General features: G+C 42.1%; 2 protein-coding genes across 14 annotated transcripts in view; one reads left to right on the top strand and one right to left on the bottom strand.

The window, feature by feature from the left end:
• CACNA2D4 (calcium voltage-gated channel auxiliary subunit alpha2delta 4) overlaps positions 1-21,864 on the bottom strand; it is a 394,977-nt gene that overhangs the window by 154,293 nt on the left and 218,820 nt on the right. The window lies entirely within an intron of this gene.
• LRTM2 (leucine rich repeats and transmembrane domains 2) overlaps positions 1-21,864 on the top strand; it is a 99,809-nt gene that overhangs the window by 69,059 nt on the left and 8,886 nt on the right. For all 4 annotated transcript variants that reach the window (XM_068277231.1, XM_068277232.1, XM_068277229.1 and 1 more), the window contains exon 3: positions 20,587-21,177. In XM_068277231.1, coding sequence (XP_068133332.1) covers positions 20,587-21,177 — 591 coding nt within the window. The remainder of the gene's footprint in view (positions 1-20,586; positions 21,178-21,864) is intronic.

The raw sequence follows: 21,864 nt of genomic DNA, 5'->3' as shown, positions 1-21,864 counted from the left end.
CTGAACAGGAAGAGCCAGGATACCTGAATCCACAGGTAGAGCCCTTAACCAGTACACTATTCAGCCACTATTTATCTGATTATCGAATCTGCTGAGTTTATGGCCATCAATATTTGAATTGCATGCGTTTTGCTACATAGCAGAAAATGTATGCAAAATCACATACATTGTAAGTCTATGGGCTGCACAAAAATTGCATTGGTGTGCCAATTTTATGTGTGTTAAAATCCCACAGCAAGTTCTTTCTTCCTGCATACTGTATGCTAATCTCATTCCATTTGCATATCCTATGGGAAATCAAAATTGCATGTGAACCGCCTGCGTAAAAATCAGTAGTTATGACCAATTATGACAATCTGAAGCTGCTATACGTATGTTCATACTAGAGATAGTTAGTGAGATCCTAATAATTCCAGCTTGCATGCAAATTGTATGCAAATTGTATGCACCTTGGATATACACCAATTCATTTTAGCTACTCCTAATTGTGATCAAGATGCATACAACTTGAATTAAATGTGCATACAAGGCAGAAATGTTTGCCTGTCATTAACTATATCTACTCCAACCTAACTGATAATCCATGTATTGCCTAATTACTCTCCGGTCACATTGGATGGCCATAAATGACAGCACAATGCAGAAAGGCAACAACATGTCTTGCATTATTTCCCATAGAGACATGCCTGGGGCAGCCTATACAGCAGCACTGACCATTTTTATCACTGTGAAATGTGTGAGAACCGGTTATTCCGGGAAAACGAGTCACAAAAAAATCTATTTTGTCTCAGGCAATTTGGCTTCATATCCACCCACATATTTCTCAGTATTTTCAGCCACCTTAGTCAAACATGTAAATAAGCAATGAGAAACCGATTCCAAGAGATCTGGACACATAGCTGCTGTGTTAATCTGAGTCCATTTGAAAAATACTCTTTTGATCTTCCAAGATGCATTGTTGTGTTCAATACTTCATCCTACTACCAGCTACTGAATCTGAGAGAGCCTGAGCGCTTTGAATCCTACGGGGGAGAAAAGCACCATAGAAATGTTGTTGTTAATATGCAAATCATATCATTATGCCACTAGAAAAACAGACAAACATCCAGAACCACTGGTGCAGAGTGTGCCTATAGCCTATACATTTTTGCAATACTCTTACTAATACAACATGCATATAGCTGATATGGAATTCTGCCGAGTTTTTATGTGGTAATTGTTGGCCGAGTCCACTGCTCCCCTTCTTACCCTGCCTGGTGCAAGCATCTCGGTTGTTCCTGGTGCCCCTCCTCCATTCTTCATAGACACAGAATGTATTGCTCGGCTATTGCCTCGCAAAGCATCTGTACAGCATTGGGGCCCCACATTGTCCCACACAGGATCAAGTGAAATCCTGCCAGGAAACACAGACTGAGGGGAAATTGTGAGAGTGGGCAGACCTTTATAGGGTGGTTTTCTGTACTGTAAACTGCCCCTGTAAATGAGGCCTAAAGGAGTAAGCAAGTCAGGCAGGAGGAAAGAGGACATTCACAGTCTGTGCATCACATTTCCTGGATATAATGATCATTTCTGGCAGTAACAGGCTATTGGATTTAAGCCAGGCCATATGAAAAACTATACAATTTACACAAATAAATGATGATGCTTCAGTAAGTGAAGGCTTAATATTATAATTAAGTACTGCTGTCAAAAGTAATAAATCTGCAGTAAATGAAAACAGTTTAAGCACTCGATAACAGCAAAGATATTGGTTAATCATCTTCGCATTTGATTAAAAAAAAAGTCCTAAGGTTGCAACACAGTGAATAAAGGGCTTCCATATAAAATGTATGATTATAAAGTACCAGTATGTGATGTGGCGTCACCTGGTCAATGCTAATCATTACAAATAAAATGTAAATTTTATGTTCAATAAAAATATGATCAATCAAACGCAGTAACTAATTATTGTGACTGATCCAGTTTCAAGCTGCAAACATTTTTCATAAAGCAAACATCAATCTGAAATTACTAACATGTTATTGACCATCTCTAAGCGGCAGCATTTGGCGAGTTGTGAGAAACAGGAGGTCACTGTGATGTCACACAGCCGGCAGGTGTATTGAGTAAAATGGCTGCCCCCTTATAGGATTAAGGAGCACGCATAGGGGCATGGATTATATAACAGGAACACACATGGACTTCACACATAACATCATCCCACAGACCAGATTCAGCTATGAAGTGATACTTCCAACAGAGAATACAGAGTTTCTGTTAGTTGGCGGATCGCCATTGCAGGATATAAATACCACACATAGCCACAAATAGCTTGATAATTCACAAGTTTCTATCCTCTCAAGAAGTTAAGTTTCTTGTGTAAGGTTCCAAAGAGCAACTGCAGCAGGAATTTATTAGGGAAGAGAAGAATCACAGGATAATAGAAAAGTGGCATTATAGGGAAGATAGGGGTCACAGCATACAGAAAGAGGGGAACTAGGAGGGAAGAAGGTATCACAAAAGAAAAGGATGATGAAAGGTAGAGAATCACTCACTGAAAGAGGGAGATATTCAGGAACGGGGCATTGCGGAATACTGAAAGGGGGAGGGAGGGTGATAGGGGGAGAAGGGTATCGCAGGATTCCTGAAGAGCGGAGTTATGAGGAAGTGGGTATCACAGAATTCCTGAAGAGCGGAGTTATTGGGAAGTGGGTATCACAGGATTCCTGAAGAGCAGAGTAATGGGGAAGTGGGTATCACAGGATTCCTGAAGAGCGGAGTTATGGGGAAGTGGGTATCACAGGATTCTGGGGGAGCAGGATTATGGAGGAAGTGGGTATCACAGGATTATGGAAGAGCGGAATTGTGGGTGAAATGGGTATCACAGGATTCTGGAAGAGCAAAGTTATGGGGAAGTGGGTATCACAGAATTCTGGAAGAGCGGAATTATGGGGGAAGTGGGTATCACAGGATTCTGGAAAAGCGGAATTATGGGGGAAGTGGGTATCACAGAATTCTGGAAGAGCGGAATTATGGCGGAAGTGGGTATCACAGGATTCTGGGGGTGCAGAATTATGGAGGAAGTGGGTATCACAGGATTCTGGAAGAGGAGAATTATGGAGGAAGTGGGTATCACAGGATTCTGGAAGAGGAGAATTATGGGGGAAGTGGGTATCACAGGATTCTGGGGGAGCAGAATTATGGGGGAAGTGGGTATCACAGGATTCTAGAAGAGGAGAATTATGGGGGTAGTGGGTATCACAGGATTCTGGGGGAGCAGAATTATGGGGGAAGTGGGTATCACAGGATTCTGGAAGAGGAGAATTCTAGGGGAAGTGGGTATCACAGGATTCTGGAAGAGCAGAATTATGGAGGAAGTGGGTATCACAGGATTCTGGAAGAGTGGAATTATGGAGGAAGGGGGTATCACAGGATTCTGGGGGAGCAGAATTATGGGGGAAGTGGGTATCACAGGATTCTGGAAGAGAGGAATTATGGGGGAAGTGGGTATCACAGGATTCTGGAAGAGTGGAATTATGGGGGAAGTGGGTATCACAGGATTCTGGAAGAGTGGAATTATGGGGGAAGTGGGTATCACAGGATTCTGGAAGAGTGGAATTATGGAGGAAGTGGGTATCACAGAATTCTGGGGGAAGCAGGATTATGGAGGAAGTGGGTATCACAGGATTCTGGAAGAGCAGAATTATGGGGGAAGTGGGTATCACAGGATTCTGGAAGAGCAGAATTATGGAGGAAGCGGCTATCACATCATTCTGGGAGAGCAGAATTATGGGGGAAGTGGGTATCACAGGATTCTGGAAGAGCGGAATTATGGAGGAAGTGGGTATCACAGGATTCTGGGGGAGCAGAATTATGGGGGAAGTGGGTATCACAGGATTCTGGAAGAGCGGAATTATGGAGGAAGTGGGTATCACAGGATTCTGGGGTAGCAGAATTATGGGGGAAGTGGGTATCACAGGATTCTGGAAGAGCGGAATTATGGGGGAAGTGGGTATCACAGAATTCTGGAAGAGTGGAATTATGGAGGAAGTGGGTATCACAGGATTCTGGGGGAAGCAGGATTATGGAGGAAGTGGGTATCACAGGATTCTGGAAGAGCAGAATTATGGGGGAAGTGGGTATCACAGGATTCTGGAAGAGCAGAATTATGGAGGAAGTGGGTATCACATGATTCTGGAAGAGAGGAATTATGGAGGAAGTGGGTATCACAGGATTCTGGAAGAGCAAAATTATGGAGGAAGCGGCTATCACATCATTCTGGGGGAGCAGAATTATGGGGGAAGTGGGTATCACAGGATTCTGGAAGAGCGGAATAATGGAGGAAGTGGGTATCACAGGATTCTGGGGGAGCAGAATTATGGGGGAAGTGGGTATCACAGGATTCTGGAAGAGCGGAATTATGGAGGAAGTGGGTATCACAGGATTCTGGGGTAGCAGAATTATGGGGGAAGTGGGTATCACAGGATTCTGGGGGAGCAGGATTATGGAGGAAGTGGGTATCACAGGATTCTGGGGGAGCAGGATTATGGAGGAAGTGGGTATCACAGGATAGCGGAAGAGCAGAATTATGGGGGAAGTGGGTATCACAGGATTTTGGAAGAGCGGAATTATGGAGGAAGTGGGTTACACAGGATTCTGGAAAAGCAGAATTATGGAGGAAGCGGCTATCACATAATTCTGGGGGAGCGGAATTATGGAGGAAGTGGGTATCACAGGATTCTGGGGGAGGGAAGTTATGGAGAGATAGGGAGACTGGACACTGGAAGATGGGGATTATAGAAGAAGAGGGCAATCATAGATGGCCAATGAGGACAAAGTGGGAAGTGGGGAATGCTAGCGCAATGCAGATAGATTTGGCAGCTCTCCAACAGTATGTAATGCATTTCCAGGGATTAGCAAGAGGCACAGTCATACCTTGCACTTAGAGTACTCAGGTGACAGGCAGCAGCGTCTGATGACCCCCTTTGTGAGCCCAGTACAGACTCTATGCCCGTACTCTGAAAGGGCAGACAACTAGCAGCGCATGAAATCTTTACAGAGATGGATAAGATACTATTAATGTTATTGGAACGGGTTTCCTCTCCGCATCCGTCTCTCTTAAGTTGGATCCATTTATCAGTGGCCCGGGGGGAAGAAAAAGCATAAAGAAAAGCAGTGGATCATTTATCTAATGAAAGATTTATACATCTGGCTGCAGACACTTTGAAGCTGGAGAGAGTATTCCCAGCAAGAGGGAGTGTTGAGCAGCCTCTAGACATGAAGGTTTCATGAGCTGGGCCTGAGGCCTGAACTACTGCTTACTTCTTTACCGGCCAATTATCAAACACAACAGGAGATTCCAGGAGCAAAGACAACATGAAACATATCAGGACGCTAAAGGATGACTAAATGTAGTGCGTAAACATATTGCAGCAAAACCAAAGTGAGGGTTAACAGATCAGTGAACTTGTAACAAATAATAACACAGCATTAATGCAAATAGAGCTGATTTTGCTTCCTTGTGGAGAGCCAAGAACCTGCCGACTGCTTATTGTTTACCAGCCCCCCCCCCCCCCCCCCCATTTCACAATAGCATTCTGGAGACGTCTGTCTGGGTCACCAAAATGATTAGTAAAGGCCCTGTCTAAGGGGGGATTCTATCCGGGTTGAGTGGGAAGGTGTGTAGGAAAAAATGTGTCAGTGCTGTTACCTATGCTGCCTTACAGTGTACCTGAGATGAGTAAAACAGAAGAATGTATACTTACCTGGGGCTTCCTCTATTTATATTAGAACTGCAAACAAGACATTTTGATTGCATATCATTAAAATTACCTTCTAGTTTCAATTTACAGCCTGCTTTGGTTTTATTTAAAAACATAAAAATCAAAAATCAAATGTCACCAATCAGTAGAATACTGGACTATTAATGATATGAGTCAATGAGGGTTCAACAAGTGAACCTTGGCTTGACTAGAATTCTGGTTCTGTATATAAAGTGCATGTGCAATATCAGATACATAACTCAAATTGCTCATTGTAGAACATATTGGGCCCGATTCATCAAGCTGTGCTGCTAAAGCAGCGCAGCTTAATGTACAGTAGTGCTCACTAATCCAAGCTTTACATAGCAGCGTTCGCTGCTATGTAGGAGCATTCCTTCCCTTAGTTACGTGCATTGCTTCCTTAGACTGCCCTTAATATGGGCGGTCCTGAGAAGTATTGATACTGCTGTTAATTGTCATAGTAGCGGCTGTTAAAGAGAATCTGTACTCTAAAATTCTTACAATAAAAAGCATACCATTCTATTCATTATGTTCTCCTGGGCCCCTCTGTGCTGTTTCTGCCACTCCCTGCTGCAATCCTGGCTTGTAATTGCCATTTTTATGCAGTGTTTACAAACAAAAGACATAGCAATTGATAGGCTGAGAGTAGCTCAGTGTGTGAGTTATACAGAGTGTGCAGGGGGCCTGGAGAGGTCGTGTATAGCTTCTATCCAATCACAAGCAGCACAGCACATTCCAGCCTGACTGCCTCAGCCCGACAGAGCCGACAGCAGTGTTGCCAACTCATCCCTTTAATTACTGACACATCTAAGTTATACAGGTACTGGGGCAAATCAGTGCCTTAACTGCATCTACCTAGCCACAAAACCTGTATAATTCATATGTGTCAGTAATTAAAGGGATGAGTTGGCAACACTGGCCGACAGAGGAGAGAAGATTAGATCATATAACAGAGATAATACAGCCACTGTGCAATTAGTAATGGCTGCAGTTAGACAGAGCACATTAGAACAGGTATAGGAACTTATAGGATAGAAGAAATAAGGATGAAAATTTTGTTACAGAGTCTCTTTAAGGTGGCCACTAATGATCCAATCTTTTTCATCCAATTTTACCAAATCTATGTAGTAGAAGGGTAAATTGAGTGACTATATTATATAGATAATTTAGGCAGTTCCCTTATATTACATAGAAATGGTAAGATTGGATGAAAAAGATTGGATCATTAGTAACCACCATTAGTGAAGTATCGTGGTAGCTGCTAAGGAAGCAATGCGCGTAACTAAGGGAAGGCACGCTCCTACATAGCAGTGAGCACTGCTATGTAAAGCGTGGATTAGCGAGCACTAAGCTGCGCTGCTTTAGCAGCCCAGCTTGATGAATCAGGCCCATAGTGCAAAAATCATTCAGCAAAATAGGCAGCAAGGCACATGTGCAATGTTAAACAACCCAAAGTGAAATGAGGAGCCTAGCAGTAATAGAGTGTTTAGTGAGTAATAGGAAGGAATACGGTTGTAATTTGTGAAGCAAGACCAGGATAGGTAAAGGGAGCAGTGCAGTGGAGACCCACCAACACCCCTACTAGTTTCGCAGATTACAATCCACTTTTTCAAGAGGAGGCAGCGACCAGAATCTTACTGATTGGTAACATCTGATTGCAGCAGTGCATTTTATGGGATTTTTTTTAATGTAAATGTAAATTTTATTGGTAAATTATCTTGAATTGAGATATAACTATGATGATACTGAATACAGATTGTTATACTTTTCTCTACCCCATGAGTGGTGCTATTTACAGGCTTCTGCCTCCTATATATTTCCAATATGCATGCTCATCATTAAGTGGCTGCAGACAATTCTCTTTAGCACCAATCAAGTATATCTATAGAGTCCTTGTCAAAGTTCTCATCTCCGTGCCCATGTACTTGGCTTACTGCTTTCCCATGATGTCTGGCGAGGGTACAATTTCAGGCACCTGCATCACTGACATTGAGCTTTGGCTCGGCTGGAGTGGCACCACTCCGGAGGTGTGTGCTCCAGATTAGAAGCAGGCAATTCCATGGGTCAAGTGGCAACGCATCAGCTGGTCTGAAAAATCGTGCAGGTTGCGTTTGTGTGAGGGCTGGGTTTCCCCATATGAAAGAATCTATCCATTTGTTTCCTTTTGTCCGATACTGTCCCCCAGTGGGCCCTTACTGCAGAAAGGAAGCAGCAGGACCTGTGGATGACACATGAAAAGACAGGTCCTGCAGACTAGCAGTCTCGGCATTTTAGTCAGTAACCAAGTGCTCATATGCCGCATTATCTACAGGACAGAAGCAGTGCAGCATTGGCAATGCTGAAATCTTTATGCTGTATAGAGGTAAAGTCAGCTGAAAACTACAATTGGAATTTAGTGGACCAGCATTCCAATCTAAGTGCACAGTGCAAACTCACAGTGTAATTACACCTTGCCAGCTTGCCTCCCCTACAGAAGCCCACTTACATGTCCTCATCACAAAGTGTAAAGTGAGCGGTGAAACCCCCTCCCTTTGGAGGAGATCAGCCCTGTCTCCAGTTCCTGCTGTGTGAATTATTAAAAAGGACCAATTGTGGCTCTGGATTCACTCACTTCTCATACCCACAGCTCAGCTTACACCCACCGGCCTCCAGCCTGGCTGTATTTTCTAATATGCTCCCCAGAGGTGCTGGTGCCAAGCCTGGTGACTCCCTGTACTCTGACCACCTCCGTCATAACCCCATCATAAGGAAAGTGGTTGTAGCTGTGTAAGTGCATTGGCTATAGCGCAAAAACATTCAGTACAGTATGTGGTACTCTCTCTAACTGCCCCAACAAAAACTTACAGCATGAATATCTAACTATGAAGTAGTAAGTTCTGCAACTTACACAGCACAAGCATGAACAGTCATAAATGAGTGTTCAGGAAGATAATTAAGGTGTAAAGTGGAGTCAAATTCATAGTGTTTCACGGTCATTTGTGGTAAATATATTTTATTCCTTAACCCCAATTCTATCCCTTGACTCTGAGAACGGTTTATAATTATACTATATTCTAATGTTTAAGTCCAAGTCCAGGCATTTAATGAACGTTATTTACATGAATTATACATTAAAATCTAAGTTGTGTTTTTTGAAAAGTAAAAAATGAATCCCTCTCCCAATCATGCCCAAGTGACGTAACTGGACGTGGTTCAAACTGATTGGGAATGCAACAAACATAATTATGAGAGTGTATTACTAAGCGTGTATCAAAAAAGGGCGCCCGGAAAAAAGGGCGCGGGGTATAGCCGAAATTTTAAGGTTTAATGCAAAACCATATTTTTCTTTTAAGGGGTTGTAAACGAAAATTTAGTGCTAAATAGGTTCAATAAACGGAAATGAAATGGCAAAATACCGTCTATAACAACAAACGAATTCTGAAAAGAAACGTCAAATATTGTCTATATCAAAAACGATATTTACACTTGTATTAAGCATAGCAATGCAATGGTAGGTTTTACAGATATTTTACTGTAATTATACCAAACTGTAGGCTCACACAGATCTCTCCCTATCCCTAACCCCTAGACCCCTCTTTGTTTAAATGTATATAATTTAATAAATTGTATATATTACATATATTGTGCTGTAACTATACCTAACCTTACTCTCACACAGAGCACTCCCTGTACCTATCCATAACCCCTAGGCCCCCCTGGTGGTGCCTAACCCTAAGACCCCCCTGGTGGTGCCTAACCCTAAGACCCCCCTGGTGGTGCCTAACTCTAAGACCCCCCTGGTGTTGCCTAACCCTAACCACCCACTAGAGGTGCCTAACCCTAAGATCGCCCTGGTGGTGCCTAACCCTAAGACCCCCCTGGTGGTGCCTAACCCTAAGACCCCCCTGGTGGTGCCTAACCCTAAGACTCCCCCTAGTGGTGCCTAACCCTAAGACCCCCCCTGGTGGTGCCTAACCCTAAGACCCCCCCTGGTGGTGCCTAACCCTAACCACCCCCTGATTGCGTATATTATACTGTAACTATACCTAACCCTCCCTGTACCTATCCCTAACCCCTAGACCCCCCTGGTAATGCCTAAACCTAACCATCCCCACCGCACAAACACCCTAAACACATATAAACAATAATATATTTAATCCTTAAAATACTTCTCTACAAATAACATGAATAAAATAATTTATATATTTGTAATAGAACATATAGCCTTAAAATAGCCTTAAAATCACGTATACATTAATATTATAAATAGAGAAAAGTATATATAAATATATACAATACAATAGATAGCCTTACAAGCATTAGAAATCTTAAAATAACAGTAACATTAAAAGCGATATTTTAGTAACTATAATAAACGCATTATAAGTGTAAAAACAACCTTAAAATAACAGTCATATTAAAAGCGATATTTCAGTAACTATAATTAACGCATTATAAGTGTAAAAACAAAGTTAATACCAAAAGTGATGCATTTCTAATACAATAAGGTTGAAAACGGTATTTACGCATTATACATATGAAAACAAATTTTTAAATGATCAAAGAAGTGTAATGGAAAATTTAGTTGTTATACTTTTGTAAGCGAAATTTTTAAACTAAATAATAAGTAAAAACTGATATAAGCGAAATTTAAAAACGAAAAAATAAGTATAACACAAACTCAAAATGAACTTGTAAACGATATTTGTTATAAACCTTATTCTGTAAACGAAAACTTTTGTTAACACGATCCCTGTAACCGCTATTTCTCGGGCGCCCTTTTTTCCTGTCGGGCGCCAAATAGCCGATATTTTGCATTGCAGTCTATGGCGGCGCCCTTTTTGTCCACTATCCCTGCGCGCACTTTTTTACTAGCACCGTATTACTACTCCTACCAAATGACTGCAGCAGGTCTAGATCTGCTACAGGCACAGAAGATAAAATCCAGAAAACGTTTTACAGACATGTGAACGCTCAGAGGTTAAGCTAACAGTGCATCTCTCTGATCTGATATTTTTACACGAGGACAGGTAGGAACTGGTGTCAGGCAGTAGGAGAAAGGGCATTCTTCTGATATTTTGATTTTCATTTTTTTGTACGAGAAACTACGGTTAATGCTTAATAACACTGCTGGATTTTAATAATATCTAGTTGCAAAGAGATACACCACTTTAAAGGGGAACTGAAGTAAGAGGTATACGGAGGCTGCCATATTTATTTCCTTTTAATCAATACCAGTTGCCTGGCAGCCCTGCTGGTCTATTTCTCTGCAGTAGTATGCAGCTAGTCTTGTCAGATCTGACATTAAAGAGACTGTAACAAAATTTTGAGCCTTATTTCTTCTATCCTATAAGTTCCTATACCTGTTCTAATGTGCTCTGGCATACTGCAGCCTTTTCTAGTTGCACTGTCTCTGTAATAAATCTTATCTTCTTTCCTTTGTCCGCACTGTCGGGCTCGGGCTGGAATGTGTGGAATGTGCAGCACTGCTTGTGATAGGCAGAAGCTTTACACACCCTCTCCAAGCTCTCCTCTCAGCCTATCACACTCTGGTTAGCAGCCATGTCTTTTGTTTGTAAACACTGCCTAAAACTGGCAATTACAAGCCAGGATTGCAGCAGGGAGTGGCAGAAACAGCACAGAGGGGCCCAGGAGAAAATAAGGAATAGAATGGTATGCTTTTTAGTGTAAGAATATTAGAGTACAGATTCTCTTTAATGTCAGAAACGCCTGATCTGCTGCATGCTTGTTCAGGGGCTATGGCTAATAGTATTAGAGGCAGAGGATCAGCAGGAGGGCCTGGCAACTGGCATTGCTTAGATGGAAATAAATATGGCAGCCTCCATATCCCTCTCACTTCAGTTGTCCTTTAAAGCGGTATAAAACCCTGACATAATATTCAATAAAAACATGTTGTCCTACTTTTTATATGCCATACCGTTATCATACTTGCTTTTGTGCATAAGTATTATTATTCATTTAGAAAGTATATGTTTCAATGGTACACTTACTTTACTCTGAGAGCTGACTTTGCATTTCATTTATTAACTGCTTTATTCATCCTCTAACTTAATCAGAAAGCATCAGAAAGAATTTATCTGACTTTGTTCAGGGGACCCAGCAGTGTGAGAGAAGGCTTTGTTTACACTTCTCACTTGATACAATTAAACACAAGATAACATTATGTAAAGTTCAGAAGCGGCCAGCTCTGCTGGCAGGGAAGCTTCTAAAGCCTGTGTTAACCCTTTGAATGCAGTTCTAGTAAAAAAAAATGCTGGTTGTATAGAATATGCTGTAAATAATCTATTAGAGCAAAGTAGAAATGCTGGGTTTTATTCCGCTTTAAGTTAAGCTTCAGGAACCTGGCTGACATCCAGAAGGAGATAGTCAAGAGGCAGGAGAGCCGTAAGAAACGGATTGCAAATGAAACTTTGTGGTCCAGTGGTCCAGAACTCCATCTGCTGTTTGACAGGAACAGTTTGTAACGTACAAGAGATGCCCTCTTTAGCTGCTGTGTAGTAAGCAGAGGATGTTTATAGAAATACTCCAGAGATACCACAGAGATGTCATGCTGCTGGAACCCCGGAACGCATTCGGCCCACCTGACTCCATCTATAATTGAGGTTACCATTTAGGGTGGACTGATCCTTCAGCTATCGCTTTGCAGGAGCTGCAGAAGTCACTAAAAATATCTTTTGAGCTACAGGCAGTTTAATATGGCAAACAAAGACCTGCCAATTTTCTCAGTTTCCTAATAAGAAGCATTTGTTATTCTAGAAGTGGCTCGTATCTCTCCTGCTTTATGCTCTGAACAATACCACGCGTTTCGCTTTTCCTCAGCAGATTCATTATTCATTGCCTAGGTGTGAGAGAAGCGTCACAGAACACTGTGTTATGCCGAGCACAGGGGACTGCGGGCTCAACAAGCGCAAATACCAACGTGTCAACACTTGTAGAAGGAGACACAAGCACAGGGGGCCTTGCTTGCTAAGCAAGATGACTTAAAGAGGAACTCCACAGAGCAGAATAGCACCATCACACAATCATAATTATTTCAGTATATCTATGATTTTCTCTGTGGAATACAAATTATTTTCATGCCTCCAGCTTCCAGGTACATGTGTAGAAATTTGCATCATTATCTTTAAATTACAAAATGACTTCCATAGCGCTGATGCATGCTACAGCATGTTTTTAATGAAAGTCACATTGTATTTAAAATCCAGGCATGTCATAAAAGTTCAATCCAGCGACATTCTTTATATGATTATGTTACAAGTGCCAACAATGCATCCTGCACTTTCAGAATATAAATTGCCCTTAAATCAGGCCTACACTTCCTCTATCTATAAAAAATTCTGTGAATTGACAATGTCGAGAAATAAGACAACCGTTGTGGAAGACTGGCTGAAAAGATTCATTAATTCACATATTTTCCTTTAGAAATAAATGTAATATCTTAACTAATAGATTAAATCCCAGTTGTAAGGCTACTTCCCCCCATAAGGGGTTAAGGGGCTACAGGTGGCTGTTGGCAGAATGCATTGGGGATTCTAGTGGTGAGAAGCCCAGCACACTAGCTACAGGGCTGGCCTTTGATATGTGTCCTGTACAGCACCATGGATACAGTCAAAGAGGTAGGCACCAACCTTCCCCTAAATATTTACCCAGCTGCAATCAAGTTGACATGGTGGCACCCATCTGTACTCTGACAATAAGGTGGAATCTTTCTAATACTGTGAATGTATGAGTATATGGCAGAATCTTTGGTCCTGGTAAATTGTATAAATGCATGGTGTAAAGCTTTACTCCAGGTTCTTCATGTATTGAAGCACAATTTAGTTGTTATAAAGTAGCCACCTAGACTAGAGCAGCATGGTGCAGAAGTGTGTAGCATTCTCTCCATACAGGGCTTGAGTTCTAGGTTTAAATCTTGGCAATGACTATCTGCATAGTGTTTTGTATGTTCTCCCTGCATTTGCAACGGGTTTCTCCTACATCCAAAAACCTACTGATGAGTTCATTGGGTTCTGCCAAAATTGGCTTTAGACTATGGTAGAGGTTACAGACACTGACTGGTGCAGCATATAGTTATAGATTGTGAGCTCTTCTGAGGGAGAGTTAGTAACAGGACTGTGCGCTCTGCAAAGTGCTGCAAAAGATGTCAGAGCTACATAGATACATAACAGTAATAGTAATAATGACCATATTCTGATCAGTTAACCATCTGGTCACATGATCCCAAGTACAAAAAAATGCCATGTAGAAGTAGGGACTGCTTAAGCTGCTAAATTTCCTAGACTTAACTCTCTACAGTCACACAACAGAGCAGGGCTTTAAGGCTGAAGCATACTGTCATACAGTCACAACATTGGTTGCTGAAATTAGGCACGTAATGACCCCCCAATGCTCCCCAGAAACTCCACTCCCACAAATTCAGTATCTGTTACAGTTGTCTTAGGTCTGCATGGTTGGACCACGTAATAGCCAATAAGTGCGGTAAAACGTGATGAAATTATTACCGTATATACTCGCATATAAGCCGATCCGCATATAAGCCGAGGTACCCACTTTTCACTAAGAAACCAAGAAAAAGCGATTAACACGTGTATAATCCCCCTTCCCAGTATAGCTCTTTCCACAGTAGCCAGATGTGCCCCAAGGATGATACAGCTGTGTCTCAATATGCCACTAGATGGCGTCACATATGAGAGACAGTGATTGCCACACAGGAAGAATACCCAATCATTGCACCGCTGACACATTGTTGGCATGCCCTGCTCCACAAGGGGACAAAGGTAGTCTTGAGCAGCGTACTCTACACACCATGTTGCAGGCAATGGGGGGATGGATACAGCCGTAAGCCAGCTGGCAAGAGCAGGATCACTGCTCCTTATGCTCCTCTGCCAGTAACAAAACCTGTTCCACCATCCATGCTGCTCCACTGACTCGTATATAAGCCGAGGAAGAAACTTTTCAGCACATTTTTTTGTGCTGAAAAATTGGGCTTATACGTGAGTATATAAGGTATTTACAAGTTTACAAGCCAAAAAAGACAAGCACTATTGACAACAACAGATGTACAGTACATTTCACATGCAAAACCTCACAGCCTGCTTTTTTTCCAGGCACCATGCACGTGTGCTGCTTTTTAAAACCTATAGGTTTTCCTGTGGACAAAGATCCATAGTGTATATAAAGCTATGTACCTGTAAACCTGCTGCAAGTGGAGATGGGAAGTTATTTTGATTGGTCGTATTTCAAGTTGTATACAATTTATATGAAATCTAAATGTAAGTCAAAATTATTTGCACCTAATTGACTATCTCTACTAAGCAGCAATCAGTGCTGGAGGTTATTGTATGAGGCATGTGTAGAAATGCCTTTTTTAGCTGATGACAAACGTTTTACTTTTTAAGCACTTAGGAGACCCAAAGCACTTCCTGTACCAGAGACTGCCACTACTATAGGCTGCAATCTTCTCAGAGTTCAGTCTGTGCTGCACTCCCCTGCAGACTAAGCAGCAGGATGATGCTATTCAAGCAAGATCCTGCAGTTCAGAGTCAGACGTATCCACAAATGATGTGCCGCTTAGGGCCACAGAAACCTTAGGAGCTAGCACCCCTGCATGTGGCATCAAATCTCCTAGTCTGAACCCAGTGTTACACATATGTATGAAGAGCCCACTGATGGTTCAGCAGATGAAAAATGAAAACTGCTCTCCAGCAACATTTACATTCACTGCATCTGCTGGAATGCCTTGTTCACAACTTCAGACAAACCTTAAAATAGAATGGCTTCAAAACTCACTGAATACAGGGCTGAAAAACTGATGCGGGATACCAACCCATTATCTGGGCACAGAATGAAAGGGTGGAGGGAGAGGGGTTTCGCCTGACTTCCTGCTGGCTGCAATGGTGAATATAGGTCTTAAAGTGACACTAAATCGAAAAAAAACTTATGGTATAATGAACTGGTTGTGTAGTACAGATAATTAATACAACATTAGTAGCAAAGAAAATAGTCTCATTTTTATTTTCAGTTATATGGTGTTTTTATTACAACATTGCATCATTCTCTAATATTTGCAATTTACATACTACACAAATTTTAAATGATGAAACCGAGCATAGCTGATGACCCTTTGAACTTTCCTCTGCAGAAAAACCTTAAACAAACAGTGAGAGACGGTTGAGATAAATGCTTCAGAAGACAGGGCCAAACCTTGGTCGCAGGGCTCAGAGAAGCTCATTTGCATAGATAACTAACGTTTCTTAACTCTTCCTGCACTGGAAACAATATGAGACTCATATCTGTGCTGCTAATGTTTTATTTCTTCGCAGAACTACACGTACAAATCATTATATCATAAGTTTATTTTCACTTCAGATTCCCTTTAAGGATTTACTTCTAAAGCAAGATGGATGCAAAAGGGAAAAAACTGTAATAATCAATTACACATCAATACATTCTGCAGAGCTGAATATTATCAGGCCATAGCAAAGATAAGCTTACCGTCTAATAGCCGCAACACAGTTACATACACAGTATGGTCAATAACTATTCACCCCCATGACCCTCCACTCCACTCCAATGGAGGTAAAAAGATGTCTTCAATCGTAGAATTGCTAAACTTGATAAAATTGATAAACTTTTAACAGTCCTTTCTGTAATCTGATACAATCCAAACAAGGGTTTGTTTCCTCTCTAATAGCACATAACAAAAACAAAAAAGGTTTGCTTCTACAGCTTTTGTACATCGGGTGCAATTTAGGACTGTAGGAAAAAAAAACAATACAGAACCTGACACAACATATACTGTAAATTCCATGTGGTATCCTTGATGGCAACTGAACACACCTCCAGAGCTGAAAGGCAAGGAAGGAAATCAGTCGGGAACTTCTCATTAACGTAATTTAACAGTGAATATGTGCTCTAGCATGATATTCTGAAACAAACAGGGAAATGGTTCAAACTCTTTAAAGTGATCCCGAGCCGAAGCTCAGGTTTAAAATCAGACACTTACCCTGAAGAGAGGGAAGCCTCAGGATCCTATTGCGGCTTCCCTTGCTCATCTGAACACTATGCCCCCCGCTCCCCCCCCCCCCCCTCCCATTACAGATGGGGCCCAAAAACAGAAGCCGCGCAAAGCCACCCGCACATGTGCTGTAGCACAGAGCCCACGGCTCCAGGTCACTGTGCATGCGTGGGCCGGCACAGGCGAATACTGCGCAGCCATGATACAGGAAGAGGAGCTGTGCGACCCGGATGTGATTAGCGACAATTATTATTATTATTATTTAGTATTTATATAGCGCCGACATATTACGCAGCGCTGTACAGTATGTGTATATATATATATATATATATATATATATATATATATATATATATATATATATATATATTGTCTTGTCACTAACTGTCCCTCAAAGGAGCTCACAATCTAATCCCTACCATTGCCATATGTCTATATTATGTAGTGTAAGTACTGTAGTCTAGGGCCAATTTTTAGGGGGAGCCAATTAACGTATCCGTATGTTTTTGGAATGTGGGAGGAAACTGGAGTGCCCGGAGGAAACCCACACAGACACGGAGAGAACATACAAACTCTTTGCAGATAGTGCCCTGGCTGGGATTCGAACCAGGCACCCAGCGCTGCAAGGCGAGAGAGCTAACCACTACGCCACCGTGCTGCCCCCTACGCCACCATGCTGCCCCTAGCTGCTAATCTTTCAGGGGTGCGCTCAAAGATGGGGGGACAATGGAGTAGCGGGGGAAGCTTCAATAGGAGCCTGAGGCTTCCCTCTCTCAAGGCAAGTATCTGATCTGATTTTGTACCCGAGCTTCGGATCAGGTACTCTTTAAATTGTTTTTTCATCAAACAAAACTAGATGGGGAGAAACTACAAATGAACTGGTTGTTCTGGCAAAAAAAAACAAAAAATACAGTAGTTTGGCCACTCTTCTAATTTACAAACCTTGGCTAGACAAAGCCAGGTACACACCTTCAGTTTTGATTGGCCAACAATTATCCAATTTTACCACCCCCATGTAGTATGAGTGTAAACAGATTTTTAATACTATGAGCAGATTGTGTACATAAACATATATGGAGGTGGTAAAATAGGCCAATAATTGGCCAATCAATATTGAAGGTGTGTACCAGCCTTAAGGCCAGTGTGTCGCCTGTTGCGTTGCAGGTTTATGTCAAAAGAGGGCGCCTGAAAACTTTGGCCACCAGTAATTCCGATAGTAGACTATTGGTAAATCTACCAATATTTTACTATTAAAGTGTAAAAATAATAGTAAAATATCTGTATTAAATACCGATATTTTACTACAGTTAACCACTTTCATGCTTTACTGCAATATATCTACGTTGGACAGGACTTCAATTCCTGCCCAGCCATGTAGATAATCGTCAATGGCTATGGATGGCAGCCACTCACTCCCGCCGCCCGTTAGAGGGGAGATGAATGAATGGGAGTGCAGTTCCCATTCATTAATCTAAGTCCAGTGTCAATGATCACTGGCATCAATGAGATGCCGCGATCATTTATAACTTCCAAAGTAACATTTCCACACATTAATTCCTGCTAGCGTACTTATAGTATACGTTAATAGGAAATAATGTGCAAGGACATTCTGTGGCCAAATAGTACAATTTGAAATTTAGATTGTCTCATTGCGATAAGTAGTAATAAAGTTATAGGGGAATGAATGGAAGGAGTGCTGAAAATTGCTCTGGTAGTGAAGGGGAAAAACCCCTCCGTAGTGAAGTGGCTAAACCTAAGCCTATTCTCACACTGAACCCTCCCACTACCGATGCCTAACCTTAACCAGCCCCCCATGCCTCACCTAAATCAACCCCCCATCACCGCAAACCAACCCCTGCCTAATCTTAACCATTCCTCCCCCACGGCGAACCTAAACCGTCCCCACCACCAGTATTTTTCTTTTAAACTCCCCATATTCCCGATATTTATCAGGCGCAGCGGGTGTCCAAATTTCCCCTCCTTCCCAATAATTACAATGGGCCTCTATGCCGGAGCCCAAACTTTCACCGCTAGTGGGTGCCCAAATTACCTGCTTCCGAGCAGTTAGTCACCTCATGTTGTTGGAAAATGAATGAGCATCACTCATACACAGGCAAAGTCCTCCTTCTCCTCCTCTCTCCCTATACTGTATGTCACATGCCTAGGAAAATATTATGCATTAAAACAGGGAGGTCTTAGTCCCATTCTAAAGTAAAGTAAACCTCAACGTCACATTTCATTTTAGACTCTGTATACATAAACATGTATTGCCCTTTAAAGGGATTGTGGTTTCCTGGCTGCACATTGGTATATTTATACGCAGTCACAGCGGCCGGCGGCAACAGCACAGAAGTGGATGAGCGGCACACTTCCAGCTTGGGGCTCTTCCAACCCTGAAACGTTTGATATTCACTGACAAATCTCCAGAGGGATCCGATGTAATGCAGCTCTTTCTGTGTTCATATCTTCTGTCTGTACGGGTGTAAAAGAGCCACCGCAGCCTGCTCATGTTATCTGATGATGACCAGGCACAATAAGATCAATGACTTGGTTGATTTAATACCAAAATGGTCACAAGGTAAATCATGATCTGTTGTGGTTATGCTCAGAAACTAATGACTGTAAAGTTGCACACAATGACTGTTGCCCACGGGTATTGGAACTTGATCCCTAGGAAGACAGTTTAGGGCAGAGTGCTGTACAAACGCATCGCTAGGCTACAGCCCAACAATGCAGTCTTTTGCTATGGCGGTAGAGGAAGCACAATGACAAAGTGCACGACAGAGCATCGGGGTAAGGAGGGGAACAATGTATCTATCCTAGATGATCCAGCACTACAATCTTTTTGGTGATACAACTGTACACACACTAGATTCTCTTCAGAGGCGGCCGGACCAGCCTACATGCCCAAGGGCTCGTTCACACTACAAGAGCTATTCCAAGAGCTTTGTGATTTTAAAAAAGCTCTTGCTAATGTTATCCTATGTGTGTGTTCACACTAAATTGATGTGATTTGTAAAAATCCCCCAAAGCATTGCATTAGCAAGAGCTTTTAAAATCTCTAGCATTTAAAAAGCTCTTGTAGTGTGACTCCGCCCTAAGCCTAGCTAAAATGCTCTCAACACCCTTCATAACCCAACCAGTGTAAAATACTATTTCAGCATTTTCAAAACTGAGCATAACATCCCTCCCAATGATATAAATACTGTTCCACCTGCAAAGCTAAAATAACCACCCTAGTACTAAATAATACTACCTCTACAAAACAAGTGTGAGTTCCCTGGTGCTATGTACTATCCCCCCATAGTAATTCTACTTATCACAAATCGCATAACCCCCTAGCAGTTCCTCTTCCAAGGCTAGGAAGCCCCCCCCCCCCCCCCCCCACACACACACACACACACACTTCCACCAAGAACTACTAACCACCATTACCCCTCACAAACCTAGCATGAATACCAATATCCCCTCAAACTTACTATAACCACCCTCCCCATTTCTGACCCATTTCTAAAGCATATGCCCTCTCCAAACTGAATATATTTCCTTGCAGTAATTTGTGCCTCTTCCCTTCTTACAATGCTGAGATCTCCTTCAAAATGATAATGTCTTTGTAACACCCACAGTGTGACGAAGACTTCCTTGAGGTAGTCGGCAACTGCATATGTCCACTGTATCATGATCTGTGTGTTCATTTATAATGGAAGGTCTATCTTACAGCTGGAATTTCGTTTTTTTATCTCTTCGTTCTGTGTTCATTTTTCTTCTGTTATCTTCAGTAATGTGACAACCTACTTTATCTTTCAGTGCTGGTCTGCTCGCTGTCCTTGTGTGTTGCCTCCTCAATCATCTCCTGCCCTCCATCTTGCATATGTAATGCAAATAGCATGGAGGTGGACTGCAGTGGGCGAGGACTCACATCAATACCGACTGACCTTCCCCAGGACACTCGGATTCTCTTACTGCTCAACAACCGTATAAGCTCCCTTCCTGGTGGACCTTTTTCCAATTTGACTTCTTTGCACCGGTTGGACCTCTCCAATAATTTCCTGGACCAGTTACCTGCAGGACTCTTTGCGGAGCTAGGGAACCTTACGGAGATTCGACTGCGGAACAACAGCATCCGCAGTGTAGAACGAGACCTTTTTCAGGGATTGTTGCAGCTTCGTAGACTGGACCTGTCCCTAAATTTCGTATCACAGTTACCCCCAGGACTCTTTGATGACCTCTCTACACTACACTGGATGTCATTGCGTTCTAATCGGTTACAGAGTCTGGACAGGATGACCTTTGAACCTTTGAGCAGCCTGGAGAACATACAGTTGGGGGACAATCCTTGGGAATGTGACTGCAATCTGCGAGACTTCAAGCATTGGATGGAGTGGTTCTCTTACAGAGGTAGGTGTCCAAAGTGCACTTCCATGCTCAGCAGAATCAAGGATTTTGTCTGGTCTAAACAGTAACCTGACCAAATACAGCAGTGGAAGAGGGGGGCTGCTGTAGATGTAGACTACATTTACTAATAGAAAACAAACAAATGAACTGAACAAAAAAGGCATCCCCAGTATCAAGATTAGAATAACCCACTACATCTTTAGGAGCCATGCTTAAATACAGAAAGCCCTCTAATCCAAACACACAGTGTACTGAGTTGTTCTAGTTTTGGTGAGCATGTGAGGTCAGTATTATTATTTATTGGATTTATATAGCGCCAACATATTATGCAGCACTTTACAATAAATAAGGTTAAAGACAATGATAATAAGGGTGACTGACAACACAATACAGTTAGTAAGCAGCAAGGCACACAAGTACCAGATCATACACTGGAGTAGTAGTCCAAGTATTTCAAGTTTATGTTATTCTGTGGGCAGAATGCATGATCAGGTAGGATACACAAAGAGGAAGGACCTGCCAAAGGCTTACAATCCAAAGGGAGGGGGTGGTGAAATTGAGAGGTTCTAAGCAGAGAGTTAGCACATCGGCCAGGTGAGGTAGACCTTCTTGAAGAGGTGAGTATTGGTCATTATTATTATTATTATTTATTGTATTTATAAAGCGCCAACATATTACGCAGCTCTTACA

Source organism: Hyperolius riggenbachi, chromosome 3 (genome assembly GCF_040937935.1).
Source record: "Hyperolius riggenbachi isolate aHypRig1 chromosome 3, aHypRig1.pri, whole genome shotgun sequence".
Taxonomy (NCBI): Eukaryota; Metazoa; Chordata; class Amphibia; order Anura; family Hyperoliidae; genus Hyperolius; species Hyperolius riggenbachi.
This window is presented reverse-complemented; position numbering and strand designations above follow the sequence as displayed.